This window comes from Portunus trituberculatus, chromosome 1 (genome assembly GCF_017591435.1).
Source record: "Portunus trituberculatus isolate SZX2019 chromosome 1, ASM1759143v1, whole genome shotgun sequence".
NCBI classification, from domain to species: Eukaryota; Metazoa; Arthropoda; class Malacostraca; order Decapoda; family Portunidae; genus Portunus; species Portunus trituberculatus.
Genome location: NC_059255.1, coordinates 4,225,248 through 4,242,747, shown reverse-complemented (window position 1 = coordinate 4,242,747; position 17,500 = coordinate 4,225,248). Strand labels below are relative to the sequence as shown.

Genomic DNA, 17,500 nt, shown 5'->3' with positions numbered 1-17,500 from the left:
AATAAATTTAAGTTCAGGAAAATCAAGGAATATTGTAACTCAAAACATTAGCCCTTTCAGTACCAGGGCACATTTTTATCATTAATTTTTGGATGTGGTTTGAGAGATTTTGTTAACATTAGCAAGGGTTTGTGGAGTTCAGGGTGCTCTCAAAACCTTCTGTGCTTCTCCTCCACTACTTCAAAAGGGTTTCTCTATATTGCCACAAGTTTTTTAAGGTGTTTTTGTGGTTCTAGAGGTAGAGTGACAAGATTTCTGCACTATTAACTGGAGAAATGCTCTTGAAAACCCCGTCAGTCATCTCTGTGGCCTTGGAAAAGTCATGGTGAGAGAATAGAAACATTTTTTAAGGTGTTTTTGTGGTTCTAGAGGCAGAGTGACAAGATTTCAGCATTAACTGGAGAAATGCTCTTGAAAATCCCATCAGTCATCTCTGTGGCCTTAGAAAAGTTGCAGTGAGAGAATAAAGCATTTTTAAGGAAGTTTTTTTTATGGTTCTAGAGGCAGAGTGACAAGATTTCTACAATATTAACTGGAGAAACACTCTTGCAAACCCCGCTACTCATTTCAGTGGCCTTGGAAAAGAGTCAAGGTGAGACAGCAGAGCGTTTGAATACGGACATGAGGAACACAAGCACAAAGTTTGCGAAAATTATAGGCTTATGTCATGTTGATTAATGTTCCTCTAATCTTACTAATAATTTACATCATCATCTAATACACGAGCATTTCTGGACAAGGAATCACAAAATTAATGGCCACACTTTTCACTTTTGCAATCCCCCACTCAAGTTTCTGAAGCTGTGTAAAATCACCAAATAGTCACCAGAATGAATATCTGCATTCAATACCATGATGTCTTTTCATATTTATTTTGGTGACTATTTGGTGATTATATACAGCTTCAGAAACTTATGTGGGGATTAAAATAGTGAAGAATCTGGACCATTAATCTTCTGACTTTCATACAACCTTCCTAATGTCAATAAAATGGTCTAATGGTACACAAATCTTAAGGTAAAAATGTGTCCCAGTACTGAAGGGGTTAAAATAGTGAAGACCGGTGACCATTTATCTTCTGCCCTCCATAGACCCTTGTTAATGTCAATAAAATGGTCTAATGGTACACAAATCTTAAGGTAAAAATGTGTCCCAGTACTGAAGGGGTTAAAATAGTGAAGACTGTGGCCATTAATCTTCTGACCTCCATAGACCCTTGCTAATGTCAATAAAATGGTCTAATGGTACACAAATCTCAAGGTAAAAATGTGTCCCAGTACTGAAGGGCTTAAAATAGTGAAGACCGTGACCATTTATCTTCTGACCTCCATAGACCCTTGCTAATGTCAATAAAATGGTCTAATGGTACACAAAAAATTAATGATAAAAAATGCATTCCAGTATTGAAGGGGCTGTAAAAATGTGTCCTGGTACTGAAGGGGCTGTAAAAATGTGTCCTGGTACTGAAGGGGTCAAAGTAATGAATCAAGAAATACTGTAAGATAATATACATTAGTACAAAGGTTACTGAAGAACATAAAAGGATAAATCGAGATCAAATTGTAGTTAGCAAAAAAATTAATGAAGAAAACCTAAAATTGCCTAAAAATTGGCTTAATAAAAATAGAATAAAGAAATAATAGAAGAGAATATATATTAGTACAAAGGTTACTGGAGAAGATAGAAGAATAAATAGGGATTAAAATGTAGTTGGCAAAAAAATAATGAAAACTAAAATTACCTACAAAAAGAACTTAGTAAAATAAATTAATACAGTAACAGAATAATTTAGAACTATGAAGGGTATTGAAGAGTATAAAAGGAGATCAAATTGTAGTTAGTAAAAAAATTAATGAAGAAAACTAAAATTGCCTACAAAAGACTTAATAAAAATTGAATAAAGAAATACTGAAAAAAAGATAGAATAATAAATAGGAATCAAAATGCAGTTGGCAAAAAATTAATGAAGAAAACTAAAATTGCTTACAAAATTACTTAGTAAAATAAATAAATAAATAATGAGAAAATGTATTAATGTGAACGGTATTGAAGAAGATAAAAGAATAAAAAGGAATTAAATTGAGTTAGCAAAAAATTAATAAAGAAAACTGAAATTATGTAAAAGACTTTGCAAAATATAGACTAAAGAAATACTGAAAGACACATTTATGAAGAAAAATGTAAATAAATCAAGGAATTGCATTATTGAGTGGAATTAAGAAAGGAATGATAGAAAATAAATAACAAAATGCAATAAAAAAAAAAAAAAAATAAATAGATTGAAAGTAAGTTTGACAATTATGAAAGAAAAAAAATCAAACAAAAAATAAATAAAGTCAAATAATTATCTAAACTTAATAAAAACAGACAAAATGGAAGAAAATGGGAAGAGGGACAACAGAAAACGGAAACCACAGAAAACAGGAAGAAAACGTACATGAACATCACATTAAGCACATCCAGCACTGTCTTCAAGCTTCCCTACATTAGTGAAGCCATGGTAAGCTTAAGCACCATTAATAAAGCTTAACCAACTCAGACGCTAATATGTACACCATCATCACCATTGTCACCATCATCATCATTTCCTTTATTTTATTTCTTCTTTTCATTTTAAGCTTTGTTACAACACACACACACACACCCCTACTACTACTACTACTACTACTTCCACCACCACCATCACCCTCGTTGCTGTAGTTGTAGTTGTTGTTGTTGTTATTTACACACAAATAAATAAAATCTTGTTCACTTCTTAAATTCATCTTTATTACACAGGATATACAAGTTACCAATATACTACTACTACTACTACCACCACCACCACTACTACTATTACTATTAATGTTTTTGTTCCTAATTCTATTGTTTTGAGTTTGGTTTGGTTCAAGGCCACAAATCAGCAGGGTTTTCAAGTGTGTTTCTCCAGTTAATAATGCAGAAATCTTGTTAACCTGTCACTAGAACCACAAAAACACCCTTGAAATCCATGTCACTTAATCTGCAGCAGGGGCTCTCAATCTGCGGTTCACTAAAGATATTTCTGGGTACATAATGGCTGCTGTAATCCTTTGTGGTTTGTGTCAGTCACTGAATTAACATGGTGTAAGATTTGCTGGGGTCAATATATGGCTGACCCAATGATATCCTTTGCAGTGCCATTGTATGTTGAGTCAGTGTCATGAGTCAGTGTTATGAGTCAGAGTCAGTCACTACATCAATATTCTGTGTGACGTCTTGTATCTCAGTGGATGACTAACAAGGAAAAGATTGAGTCTCTGATCTACAGTTATTGACAAGTGTGTTTTTCCAGTTAACATTGCACAAATCTTGTTAATCTGTCACTGGAACGACAAAAACATCCTTCAAAACCCAAATAACTTTCATAACAAGTTGCAAACACAAAAACACCCTTGAAAACTTCCATTACAACCACAAAAACACCCTTGAAAACCCAAATAACTTCAATAACTTCCATTACAGCCACAAAATACCCTTAAAACCTTGATAACTTCTATTACAGCCACAAAAACACTCTTGAAAACCCTTATCACTTCAATTACAGCCTTTTGAATGTAGATTTGCAAGAATATATGTTTGAAAATACAGTGTTGTGCTACGATTACCCCAACACAGCGTTCCTTGTTCTATGTACCTCCAACACAGTGTCTCTTTGCTCTACCCCAACACTATCTCTATGCTCTATGTAACCCCACAAGGCCAGACTACAACCCACAACAACATTCTTCCTTCATAACTTTATTTATTCACTGTTGGGACAAGATAAGAGTGACAGACAGTCTTCCTTTTACATTTGGATTCATAAGTGGAGGCGAGGCAGATTCACTTCCTTCACTGCTAAGACACATTAAATAAGACAACTTTCTGAGGTCCTTCCTTCACTGCTAAGCCACAAGTGATTAGATTTGATTTTTTTTTTCTCACTGCTAAAAAAATTAATAAATATAATGGATTTTTTCTTCTTCACTGCTATGCCACAGTGATATTACCCATTATTTTCACTGCTATGCCAAAATAATCAATTAAAACTGATATTAACCATTATTTTCACTGCTGTCAAAATAATTAATTAAAAAACAGTGATATTAATGATTTCTTTCACTGCTACGTCAAAATAATCAATTAAAACAGTGATATTACCCATTATTTTCACTGCTATTCAAAATAATGAATAAAAACAGTGAGATTAATCATTTTTTTCACTGCAATGTCAAAAATAATCAATCAAAAAACACCAATTGGCATTCTAACTCAACTTACCCCAAAGAGATCAACATTAATTAACGGCAATCAATATTTTTAAACACGGCGGTGAAAACAGTGAAAGCCTCGCCCCCATTTCTACAATATCTACATGTATAATACAGATTTTTTTCAGTGCTGGAACAGTCTACACCCATTAGTAACCATTATAGAGACACCAAACACCCCACACACACACACACACACACACACACACACACACACACAATAAATATAGTTACAAGTTTCCAAAGGCATTAATATTTCAAACCTCTGCCTTATAAAGCTTGTCTCGAGATCACTAACAGTTTAAAGCTGTCTTCTATACATAAAGCCAGTCTGTCAGTAAGTAAAGCTGTGATGTTGGTGATTAACTGTATGCCTCAATACATACAAATACATGAAACTTTATATATAGAGAAATGTTGTGTTTGTCTTCTATACATAAAGCAAAAATAAAGCTAGACAGTCAATAAAGCTGTGGTGTTGATAAATAAATAATTGAATGGCCCAACATACACTAATGCATCAAACTTTATAGAACGAGAGAAACTGCTTCGTAAAGTTTAATGTAAAGTTTGAGGATGAAAAAGAGGAGAGAGGAAATGTAAAGTCATGTTTTATCTAAGTCATGTTTTAGCTAAGACAAGTTTCAATTAAGACAAGTTTCAATTAAGACAAGTTTTTAGCTAAGACAAGTTTGAGTTAAGACAAGTTTCAACAATGACAAGTTTCAATTAAGTTTTAGCTAAGACAAGTTTTTAAGAGCAAAGAGGAAAAGATTTGAGAGAGAAAGGAAAAAAATTGAGTTTGGCTGAGACATGTAATATATTTCAAGCCTATAGAGACAGACAGCCACACTTAGGCAAACTAGACACACACACACACACACACACACACACACACACACACACACACACACACACACACACGTAAACTCTGGAACACTCAACAATGGGGCAAAAGTCACTAATAATCTTTGAGAGGCTTTACGATAAATATATAGTCTTGAACACACACACACACACACACACACACACACACACACACACACACACACACACACACACACACACATTTATACTCTGTCTCTTATTCAGTAAAACATTCTAATTTCTCTCTCTCTCTCTCTCTCTCTCTCTCTCTCTCTCACACACACACACACACACACACACACACACACACACACACACGGAGTAATCCTATTTTTCATCAACTCGTAAAAAAAAAAAAAAAAAAAAAAAAAAAAAAATTAATTACTGCAAACGTCACCAAAACACACACACCAATACACTGCTTCCAATCACCAATTATATATGTAAACAACTTCCTGACAGCAACAGCCTTCAAAAATTACTGGTATTAACTGGTGAAGCTTTCAAGTATACACCACCACTACCACCACCACCACCACTGCCGCCATCACCAGTAGATAAATGTATACAGGTGTCTCTCTATGGTGACTCTTTAGCAATGGTCAAATATGGACAGTTATATAGTCCTTGAAGAATTAGTGTTAGTATTATTTTTTAGTGTGTGTGTGTGTGTGTGTGTGTTTGGTGACAAGATTCCAGGGTTAGTTTGCGCTGCACATGGCAAGGCGTGTGTTAAGATGCAATTACTCCATGCGACACACACACACACACACAATTTTCTCACTCTCTTATTCAGCAACACACACATAACTCACTCACACTCTCTCTCTTTCTTTCTCTCTCAAACACACACACACATATTTCTCAGCCTCTCAATAAGATACCATTAGCCAACCACACCCATTCACACACACACACACACACACAAAAACAGCCCCCACAATGCAAGGTCAGCCACAGTGAAGCCGTAAGCCCTCACCAACCCTCACCAAGCATCACCAAACAGTCTACTTAACATACAGAACACGCATAGTATTGGTGAAGCCAGCGCCCTTCTGCCACCCGGTCACCACCACCACTGGGTCACCGGACTTGACAAATCCTCGCTGTTTTCCGAAGGCGACCGCGTAGTCCACTCTGGCATTCACATCGTCCATCCAGTCCTCCACACGCTCAGCTGTGGAGAAAGGGACGGTTAGGTGGTGGTGGTGGTGATTGTGGTGGGTGTTTTTTGGGTAATTTTCTTTTTTTGGGGAATTTTTGTGAGTTTGGGGGTAATTTTCTTGTGTTTTTTTAGTACTTCGTGTTTTTTCTTGTTTTTCTTATAATTTTCTTGTATTGTGGTGGTGGTGGTGGTGATAGGTGTTTTGGGGTCATTTTCTTGTGTTTTTGTGAATTTTTTGTGTATTTCTTGTCTTTTGTTGTTTTTTGTAGTAGTAGTAGTAGTAGTAGTAGTAGTAGTAGTAGTAGTAGTAGTAGTAGTAGTAATAATCAATACAAACAGTCAATCAAAAATCGCCTTGCCAATGTAGTCATTAAGCTTTCTATTAATAAAACACTATTGACACATTAAGCTGGCTACAGTACACAGGTATAATGGTCAAGCCACCTACATTAGCCTATTAGCCAGCCAATCCTCACTTAATAGTTAGCACACTGAAGCTTAATAGTAATAAAGCTTAGAATGTACTTAATTTAATGGTTATCTCATGTTAAGCTTAAAAGTTATACATAAAGCTTAAACTGCACTCAAACGTAATGGCTATGTGACTTCTTAAGCTTACACCACTCAACTTAATGGTTATCTCACTTGTTAAGCTTATAAGTTATAAATAAAGCTTAAACTGCACTCAGTCAACTTAATGGCTATGTGACTAGTTAAAGCTTAGTTATAAAGCTTACACCACTCAAACTTAATGGTTAGGTCACTTTGGCTAAATAATAGACAAGCTTAAACTCGCTAATAACTTAAATAGAAATACAATAAGTCTTAATGGTTAGTTAGGCAAATGGAGATGAAGTTAATGGTCAGGTCACCCCTTAGGCTAACTTGCTATACAGAAACTTGGACTAATGACAATGGAGGTGTTAATGGTCAGGTCACCCCTTAGGCTAACTTGCTATACAGAAACAAACTAATGACAATGGAGGTGAAGTTAATGGTCAGGTCACCCCTTGAGCTAACTTGCTACACAGAAACTTGTTAAAATTATTCTCTTTCCTAGTCAAAAAAAAAAAAAAAAATAAATAAATAAAATATAAATAAATAGTTATTTCATTCGCCCATCAAGTAAAAATAGATCAATAAATAAATAAAAAACAAATTAAAAAGTTAATAAATCGTTCACCTGTTGAGTCAAACAGCAACAAAAAATTAATATCGATACAAAATGAGACAATCAAAACACCTCACACACACACACACACACACACACACACACACACACACAACGAGGAGAGATTAAGAAGACTGAATTTACCCATGCTAGAAGAGAGAGAGGAGAGATATGATCATGTATAAAACGGTAAATGAAATGGATATCCTAGACAGAGATGAGATTAAGACTGGATTTACCTATGCAAGAAAGAAGAGAGAGAGAGATATGATAATGTATAAAATAAGTGGAATGGATATCTTAGACAGAGAAGATTTGATAAGGATGTCTCCCAGCAATCAACTGAGAGGACACACTAAGAGAATAATACAACTAGATAAATATACACACAGTTGTTAGTACAAAAGCCACAAGTGTTGGAATATGAACACTTTTTAACCTCTTCAGTGCTGGGACACATTTTTTACCTTGAGTTTTGTGTACCATTAGACCATTTTATTGACATCAGCAAGGGTCTATGGAGGGCAGAAGATTAATGGCCACAGTCTTCACTATTTTAATTCTTTCAGTGCTGGGATGCATTTTTACCTGAGTTTTGTGTTATTGACATTCACAAGGGTCTATGGAGGGCAGAAGATTAATGGCCACAGTCTTCACTATTTTAATCCCCCACATGAGTTTGTGAAGCTGTATAAAGTCACCAAATAGTCACCAGAATGAACATGGAGAGATGTCATGCTACTGAAGGGGTAAAGAGCCCAGTACATGCCCAGGCACAGCAGGGAACATTGCCAAACTACCACATATAAAGAAAAAGCTTAAAAAAACAGACTTACATTATAAAAAAAAGGCCTGAAAAACACTGCCTATCAGAAAAAGCTTAAAAAAAAAAACCAGTCTAACATTGTAAAGGTATAAAAATGCAGCCAAACATTCCCTAAACATAAAAAAACGGAAAATAAAACATGGTAATATAACAAAACATCACAAAAAACACTGCCAAACATTCCCTAACATAACAAAAGCAAGCTACAACATACAAGCTTTTTTTTTCTCTCTCTCTCTCTGCCAGCCATTATAAGCATGGGTGGGGCCAGCCAGGAAGGGTACAGAGCAGGGAACACTGACTTAACATCTCTCAACATCACATAAAGAACAAAAAAATGGATTAACATTTGAAAAAACGCCTCAAAAACACTGCTGAACATTCTCTAACAAAAAAAAAAATGAAAAGAATAACGTTAATATTACAAAATACCACAAAAAACAATGCTCAACATTCCTTAATATGACAAAAGCAAGCTGAACATACAAACTAACTCTCTTTCTCTGTGTCTATCTATAAAATTTTTCCCTTTTTTTCAATTCATTTTGTTTTCTCTCTCTCTCTCTCTCTCTGCCAGGTATTACAAGCAAGGGGGAGCCAGAGAACACAGCCGAACTAACACTACCATAACAAAAAACCACAAAAAAACCAGATTTAACTACAAAACGGCCCAGAAAACACTGCCGAACATACCCCAACATAAAAATATACAATAAATAAATAAATATACAAATGAATACACAAATTGTAAAGCACGTACCGTCGTTCTCGCCGTCTGTCATGCACCGCCGATGTGACGCATGCAAAGAACACACACCAAGTCAAGTTAGGGCATACATTTCTACTATGGGGTCAGTGGCGGTGGACGGGAATATTATTTTGTCGCCACCGAGGGAAGTGATGTGATTTTTTTGTTTTGTTTTGTTTTGTTTTAGTGTTTGGTTGTGTGCAGTGTTTGTTTCTTGGTGTACACAATTATTTTTATTTCTATTTTTCTTGCTTTGTTGATTGGAAAGAATTTGTTTGCATTTTTTTGGTGTAAATTAAGTTTTTTTTATTTACTTTTTCTTGTTTTGTCGAGTGTAAAGTCTGTTTTGCTTTCTTTTTTTGGTGTAAACAACTATTTTTTGGAGTTTTTTCTTGTTTTGTTAATCGTAAAGACGTTTTTTTGCATTTTTTGGACGAAACGGCAATTATTTTATTTTTCTTCTTTTGTTGATTGTAAAGAATTATATTTGCTTTTTATTTGGTGTAAACAATTTTTTAGTTTTTTCTTGTTTTGTTAATCATACGCTTTTTTTTTTTGCATTTTTTGGCGTAAACAACAATTACTTTTTTATTTTTCTTCTTTTGTTGATTGTAAAAACTTAATTGCATTTTTTTTGGTTGCAAACGACAATTTTTTTTTTTTTCCTATTTTGCTAATTGTAAAGCGTTTCAAATATTTTTTTTTTGTGTAAACGATAAATTTTTTTTTGTTTTTTCTCGTTATGTTGATAAACGACAAATTTTTTTTCTTTTGTTAATAAACGACAATTTTTTTTCTTGTCTTGTTACTTGTAAAGACTTTTTTGGTGTAAACAACAATCATTTTTTATTTTTCTTCTTTTGTTGATCATAAAGAATTTTGTTTGCATTTTCTTGGAGTAAACTTTTTTTTTCTATTTTGTTGAGTGTAAAGTGTTTAGAATTATTTTTGGGTGTAAACAATTTTTTTTCTCATTTTGTTAATCGTAAAGACATTTTTGCACTTTTTTTTTGTGTAATCGACAATCTTTATTTTCTTTCCCTATTTTGTGTAGTGCAGTCTGTTTGTTTTTTTGTTTTTTATCAAAGTTTATGCATATTTTGATGTAAACAACTTTATTTTTCTCTTTATTGATCGGAAAGTCTGTTTTTTGCAATTTATTTAATGTAAACAATGAAATTTCAAACTTATTTCCTTTCGCTGAACGTAAAAATCCTTCCTGCATCTTTTATACGGAAGAGAAACAATAAACAACAAAAACAACATTTAGCACCTTTTCAACAAGCCAATCACCTGCCAATCCTTCACAACGACCCCAGTGATTAGTAAACAAGGCAAACAAGGTCAACACAAACTTACAATGCCGTTAGGAGCCAATCAAAACACCACACCAATCTGTAACTCAACTGCCAATCACCCTAATGCCAATAATTCACTAGTAATTAGACTTACGTTAGGATAGGTAAGGTTAGGTTAGGTTAGGTAAGGTAAGGTAAGGTTAGGTTAGGTTAGGTTAGGTAAGGTAAGGTTAAATCCAGTTATATCCAAGTAAGGTAATGTTATGTTGTGTTTCTGTTAGTGTTATGTCCCAATCAGTGCCAATTAGTAAAGTATTAGTGCCCCGCTGCCAACCCTCAATACCACCCCTCCACCCTGGACCTGCTTGACTGGGTGTGGCACTGTGGCACTCTCTACTACACACAACACCATGCACCGCCATCCTACACACACACACACACTTGAAACATAAGTAATATTTTAAAATGGGTTTACTTTGATCCATAGAAAAAAATAAATAAATAAAGGGAATTTGAATGAAGTCTATAAATTGTGATTAAAATAGATCTGCTCGCTCGCTCGCTCTCTCTCTCTCTCTCTCTCTTTCTCAGGAACACAGCAGAAATAAGTAAACAAACAAACAAACGAGAGCTGGCCGGCAGACTGAGTTAATTAAAAAACGCACACGAACACACACACACACACGCACATAGACGAACATACCCTTCTGTGGCACTGCTTAGCCAGCGCGCACATGTGTAAGTTTAGAGGAAGGGGGGAGGGAAAAAACGCACATCAGAGTCATGGCAAATACGACGTACACACACACACGCGCACATACAAACGCGCGGTGTGTGTACGTAAATACTCAACATTTTTTACATTTATTTGGCGTAAATTGATGAAAAATATTGTCGTTTTTTGAGTTTCGGTTTTTGTCAATATAATTTTAACCTAATGTAATAATAATAACAGTAATAATAGTAATAATCTGATTCTTTCACCTTAACTTATATTTAACCTAACCTAATGTAATAATAATAATAATAATAGTAATAATCTCAATTTTTCACCTTCCTTATCTTAGCAATATATAACCTAACCTAACCTAGTGTAATAATAAACAATAATAATAGTAATAATCTTATTTTTTTTCACCCTTAGCAATATGTAACCTAACCTAATGTAATAATAATAACAATAATAACAGTAATAATCTTATTCTAAACCTCATTTTTCTTAGCAATACTTAACCTAACCTCACCTCACCTATAATAATAATAATAATAATAATAATAATAATAATAATAATAATAATAATAATAACAACAACAACAACAGTAATATCAGATAGAAAAAATACCCACACACACACACACACACACACACAATGAACAGTGAACAGGGATATACACTCAAATACACATACACAAATAGACAATGCCAAATATACATACATACATATAGACATACAGACAGCATATACATTTAATACAACACACATAGGCCTAACCCCCTCCCCCCCTTCTCCCCATCCATCCCTCCCTCACTGTGCCAAATAAAAGAAAATGGTGAAAATAAATGGAGAGAGAGAGAGAGAGAGAGAGAGAGAGAGAGAGAGAGAGAGAGAGAGAGAGAGAGAGAGAGAGATAAAAAGCAACGAACAGGAACAAGAAATAAATAGAGTAAAAACAAGCAAACATCACAACAAACAAACAAACAAATGCACAATTAGAAAAAAAATAATTAAAATAAATAAATAAATAAATAAATAAATGAAAAAAAAATCTAAATAGAAAATAAACAAAAATATTGACATACCACCACCACCACCACCACCACCACCACCCCCCCAAACACACTCAAACACCACAAAACACCACAAAAAGACTGCAATACTCCCTGAAACACACCACAACACCACCACCACCACCACAACACCACACTCACCTGTATAATGAATAAATAAATAAAACACACACACACACACACACACAACACCCAGCCACCACCACATAGACACCCCCAACACCACACACACCACCACAAACATACACTTGCATAATAAAAATAGAGAAAACACACACACACACACACACACACACACACACACACACACACACACACACACACACACACAACACACACACACACAAACCTTAAAAAAAAAATAAATAAATAAATAAAAAAAAAAAAAAAAAAAATATCATACACACACACCACAACACCACACCACCACCACAACACCACACAACACCCCCTCACCTGTATAATGAATAGGGATGATACCACGGTGAAGGTGGGCCTGTCGAGCCACCTGGGGGAACCTGGTGACAGCCATGATGGGGCAGCGAGGCCGGTACTTGGACACCAGGTGGGCAGAGCGGCCAGTGGTGGTGATGACGATGATTGCCGACGCCATGGCCTTGAATGAAGCTTCCACAGAGGCGATGGCGGTGGTGTGGGTGGAGTCCGTCGGCATTGGGACCTATAGGGGTTGGTTAGGTTAGGTTAGGAGGAGGAGAGAGAGAGGAGAGAGAGAGAGAGAGAGAGAGAGAGAGAGAGAGAGAGAGAGAGAGAGAGAGAGAGAGAGAGAGAGAGAGAGAGAGAGAGAGAGAGAGAGAGATATCCACGAGGAAATTTAATAATGAAAAGAAGACTGCCAGATTAGCTTTAAGACAAACAGACAGACAGACACACAGACTTACAGACAGACAGACACACACACACACACACACACACACACACACACACACACACACACACACACACACACACACACCAACACCAAGTCCCTCACAACCCCCCCAAACACACACTAACCTGTGACAACTCGACAAAGAGCTGCTTGTGCCAGAGAGCAGCCTCCGCCTCCCTAGCAATATTGGCCATGGTCCGCACACACACCAATGGATAATCTCCCTTGGCGGTCTCCCCGGACAGCATCACACAGTCAGCGCCGTCCATGATAGCATTGCCCACGTCAGACACCTCAGCACGTGTTGGCCGGGGTTTCTTTACCATGGATTCCAGCATTTGTGTGGCACAGATCACTGGCTTTCCAACCTTCAGGAGACAGAGAAAATGTTAATTAAATGAGAGAGAGACAGAGAGAGAGAGAAATAATGATAGCTTAGCATGTGTTGGTCTGTTTCTTCACCCAAGACTCCAGCATTTGTGTGGCGCTGGCTTTCCAACCTTCAAGAGAGAATCAGGAGACAGAGAAAATGTTAATAAATGAGAGACAGAGAAATAATAACAAGTGGAGGGAGAGAGACAAATATAGTGAAGAGACAAGAGATATATAATGGAGAGAGAAGACAGATTTAATGGAGAGAGAAAGACAGACAGAGAAAAGACAGAAAATAATGGACACAGAAAAATATCAATAAGTGGAGAGAGAGAGAGAGAGAGAGAGAGAGAGAGAGAGAGAGAGAGAGAGAGAGAGAGAGAGAGAGAGAGAAATGGTGCACCTTTCACTATGCAATTACAGGATCAGGTGAGACACACAGAGATAATAAAGAGATAGATAGACAGACAAATAGATAAAATGAGATATACAAAGCAGATTAAACTTCTCCCATCTTTCCCTCACACTCTCACTCTCACTCTCTCTCCCTCTCCCTGTGTTTGTCTCACCTTGTTGCACCTGGCCAGCATCTGCTTCTGTGCGATAAAGACCTTCTCGGCAGGAATCTCAATACCCAGGTCACCTCTTGCAATCATAATGCCATCGCTCTCGTCAATGATGGAGTCAATGTTCTTGCAGCCCTGGTGGTTCTCAATCTTGCTGATGATCTTAATGTTCTTCCCCTCCTCTCCTGTTAGATAGATAGATAGATAGATACGTTACTTACCAGGTTACAAACTATTCCTGCCTCACACATTGGTTGGTGATGCTCTAAAGTGACTAAGATATTTTAGACACAAGTAACAGTTCCTCAGAAATTTTCTAAGGTTGTATAGATGGATAGACACACAGTTTGAGGTGAGGTATACAGTTTAACAAGTGTGTTTGGTAATGTATGGGTGTGTTCTTAAGGTGTTTATAAAGTGTGGATGAGTTTAAGTGTGTGTGTGTGTGTGTGCTCTCTCACCACGACTGTTTTCCCAGGCCACAGAGATGACTGGCGGGGTTTTCAAGAGTGTTTCTCCAGTTAATTATGCAGAAATCTTGTCACTTTGCCTCTAAAACCTTAAAATCACCCTTAAAAACTTGTGTCAATTTAAGTAAAGCCTCTTCAAATAGCGAAGGGGAGGCACAGAACTGTTTGAGGATGCGAACCTTAGACAGACACAAACAGAAACATATGGAGACACTCACCCAGCACCTGTCTGAACTCCCTGACCCCCTCAATGCCCTATCTAACCTAACTAGACAGATGCAAACATATTTCTAAATAATAAGTTATAGAGAAAGACACATAGACACATACACACACACACACACACACACACACACACACACACACAGAGACACTCACTCAGCACCTATTGTACATCCCAGTGATCTAACCTAACCTAACCTAACCTAACCTAACCCAACCCAACCTAACCTAACCCAACCCAACCCAACCTAACCCAACCCGACCTGACCTAACTTAACTCAACCCAATTTAACTAAACACAGACAAACATTCCTACATTAAGTATGGAGACAAACAGACAGACAGACAGAGAGACAGACACACATACATACATACAGACAGAGAGACAGACATACAGACAGACACTTACCCAGCACTTGTCTGATCTCCTTGACCCCGGCAGCGTCCCTGATGAAGGAGGCAAAGACCATGTCAACTCCCATCTTGACGCCCAGCAGCAGGTCGCCACGGTCCTTCTCTGACACAGCGGGCAGATCAACTGGCACTCCTGGCAGGTTCACGCCCTTCTTGCTCCCCAACATGCCGCCATTCTCTACCTCACACACTATGTAGTTAGATCCTGTTAAGAAGAGAGTTAGATCCTGTTAAGAAGAGAGTTAGAACCTGTTAAAAGAGAGAGTTGTGGATTTTTTAGGGTTTATCAAGGTTTAGGGTTACTCAATCTCTCTCTCTCTAGTTAGACCCTGTTAAGAAGAGAGAGAGAATTGTGGATTTTTTAAAGAAAGATAGGATATTTTAGGATGTTTTTAAAGAGTTACGGGAAAGAACACACACACACACACACTCACCAATCTCCTTAGCAACGAGCGAGATCAGTCCGTCATCCACAAAAATCCTGTTTCCGACCTTCACGACCTTAGTAATGTTGATGTAGTCCAGATACACAACCTCTGCTGAACACTTCTCATAAACCTCCTTGTCTGTGGTGAGCTTGACCTGATTACCGACCTTTAGCTCCACCTCAGCCGATGCACCCTGCCAAGAAAGGTCATAAAGGTCAGGTAAGGTCAGGAAAAGGTTGGGTAAGGTTAAGTAAAGGTCAGGTTAAGGTCAAAAGGTCAAGGGAGTGATTGTATAGTATTGGTGGTTTTAAGGTCAAATTTAGGTGGTATTCTCAATTTTCAAGGGTGATTTTGAGTCAGGTAAGGTCAAAAGATGTGCAATTATTCTTTTTTCTTTCTAGTAAGGTAAACACACACACACACACACACACACACACACACACACACACACACACACACACACACACACACACACACACATTTTTTTCCAGCAAACCAGACACACACTTGTCTATTTTATCCTACACACACACACACACACACACACACACACACACACACACACACACACACACACCCCTTCCAGCAGTCCAGTCCTGATTTCGGGTCCTTTGGTGTCGAGAGCGATGGCCACAGGATGAGAATGCCCGATCTTCTTTGAGTAATTTTCCGCGGCCTTCCTCACGTTCTCTATCGTCTCTGAGTGGTATTCGTGCGTGCCGTGGGAGAAATTCATGCGCGCTATGTTCATTCCAGCTTCCATCATCTGCTCCAGCATCTCCACGGACCGGGACACTGGGCCTGAGGGATTGTGGGTAGAAAGAGAGTAGGTTAGGTTAGGTTAGGTATGTTCAATGTATTTTTTGTGTTTTGTTGGTAAAAATTGTAGTTATCTGGTGATTTAAAGGGACTGGGAGAGGGAGAGAGAGAGAGAGAGAGAGAGAGAGAGAGAGAGAGAGAGAGAGAGAGAGAGAGAGAGAGAGTAAAAGTAGGTAAGAGAAGGTTTAAATGTGTTAACAAGGAATTATGGGTGAAAATCAAGGTTCTTTGCTTGTATAGACACTCAATGGTACATCCAGACACCAATGGTACACACACACACACACACACACACACACACACAAATAAAAAAAAAAAAAAAAAAAAAAAAAAAAAAAAACAGGTACTGACCAATGGTACACACACTCACTAATGGTACAGAGAAACACACACACACACAGGTACACTCACCAATGGTACACACACACTCACTAATGGTATAAACACACACACAGGTACACTCACCAATGGTACACACACACTCACTAATGGTACAGAAACACACACACACAGGTACACTCACCAATGGTACACACACTCACTAATGGTACAAACACACACACACAGGTACTGACCAATGGTACACACACTCACTAATGGTACAGAGAAACACACACACACACAGGTACACTCACCAATGGTACACACACACTCACTAATGGTACAGAGAAACACACACACACAGGTACACTCACCAATGGTACACACACTCACTAATGATACAAACACACACACACAGGTACTGACCAATGGTACACACACTCACTAATGGTACAGAGAAACACACACACACACAGGTACACTCACCAATGGTACACACACTCACTAATGGTACAGAGAAACACACACACAGGTACACTCACCAATGGTACACACACACTCACTAATGGTACAGAGAAACACACACACACAGGTACACTCACCAATGGTACACACACTCACTAATGGTACAGAGAAACACACACACAGGTACACTCACCAATGGTACACACACTCACTAATGGTACAGAGAAACACACACACACAGGTACACTCACCAATGGTACACACACACTCACTAATGGTACAGAGAAAAACACACACACAGGTACTGACCAATGGTACACACACTCACTAATGGTACAGAGAAACACACACATACAGGTACATTCACCAATGGTAAACACACTCACTAATGGTACAGAG

General features: G+C 37.3%; 1 protein-coding gene and 1 long non-coding RNA gene across 8 annotated transcripts in view; one reads left to right on the top strand and one right to left on the bottom strand.

Moving 5' to 3' along the window:
- Positions 1-17,500, bottom strand: part of LOC123511015 (pyruvate kinase-like) — a 22,882-nt gene that overhangs the window by 327 nt on the left and 5,055 nt on the right. For 2 of the 7 annotated variants that reach the window (XM_045266726.1, XM_045266788.1), the window contains exons 3-11: positions 16,074-16,297; positions 15,503-15,689; positions 15,064-15,273; positions 13,966-14,147; positions 13,150-13,392; positions 12,592-12,814; positions 11,050-11,061; positions 9,061-9,075; positions 5,804-6,315 (exon numbers count right to left, since the gene is read on the bottom strand). In XM_045266726.1, the coding sequence (XP_045122661.1) occupies positions 6,146-6,315; positions 9,061-9,075; positions 11,050-11,061; positions 12,592-12,814; positions 13,150-13,392; positions 13,966-14,147; positions 15,064-15,273; positions 15,503-15,689; positions 16,074-16,297 (1,466 nt within the window). In that variant the 3' untranslated portion in view covers positions 5,804-6,145. Of the gene's footprint in view, positions 1-5,803; positions 6,316-9,060; positions 9,076-11,049; positions 11,062-12,591; positions 12,815-13,149; positions 13,393-13,965; positions 14,148-15,063; positions 15,274-15,502; positions 15,690-16,073; positions 16,298-17,500 lie in introns of those variants that run through there. The other 5 variants (XM_045266664.1, XM_045266868.1, XM_045266949.1 and 2 more) reach the window with 5 other exon arrangements.
- Positions 2,225-13,087, top strand: LOC123511367. Its single transcript, XR_006676781.1, has 2 exons — positions 2,225-5,195; positions 13,045-13,087. It is a non-coding gene; the product is annotated as an uncharacterized LOC123511367 (long non-coding RNA).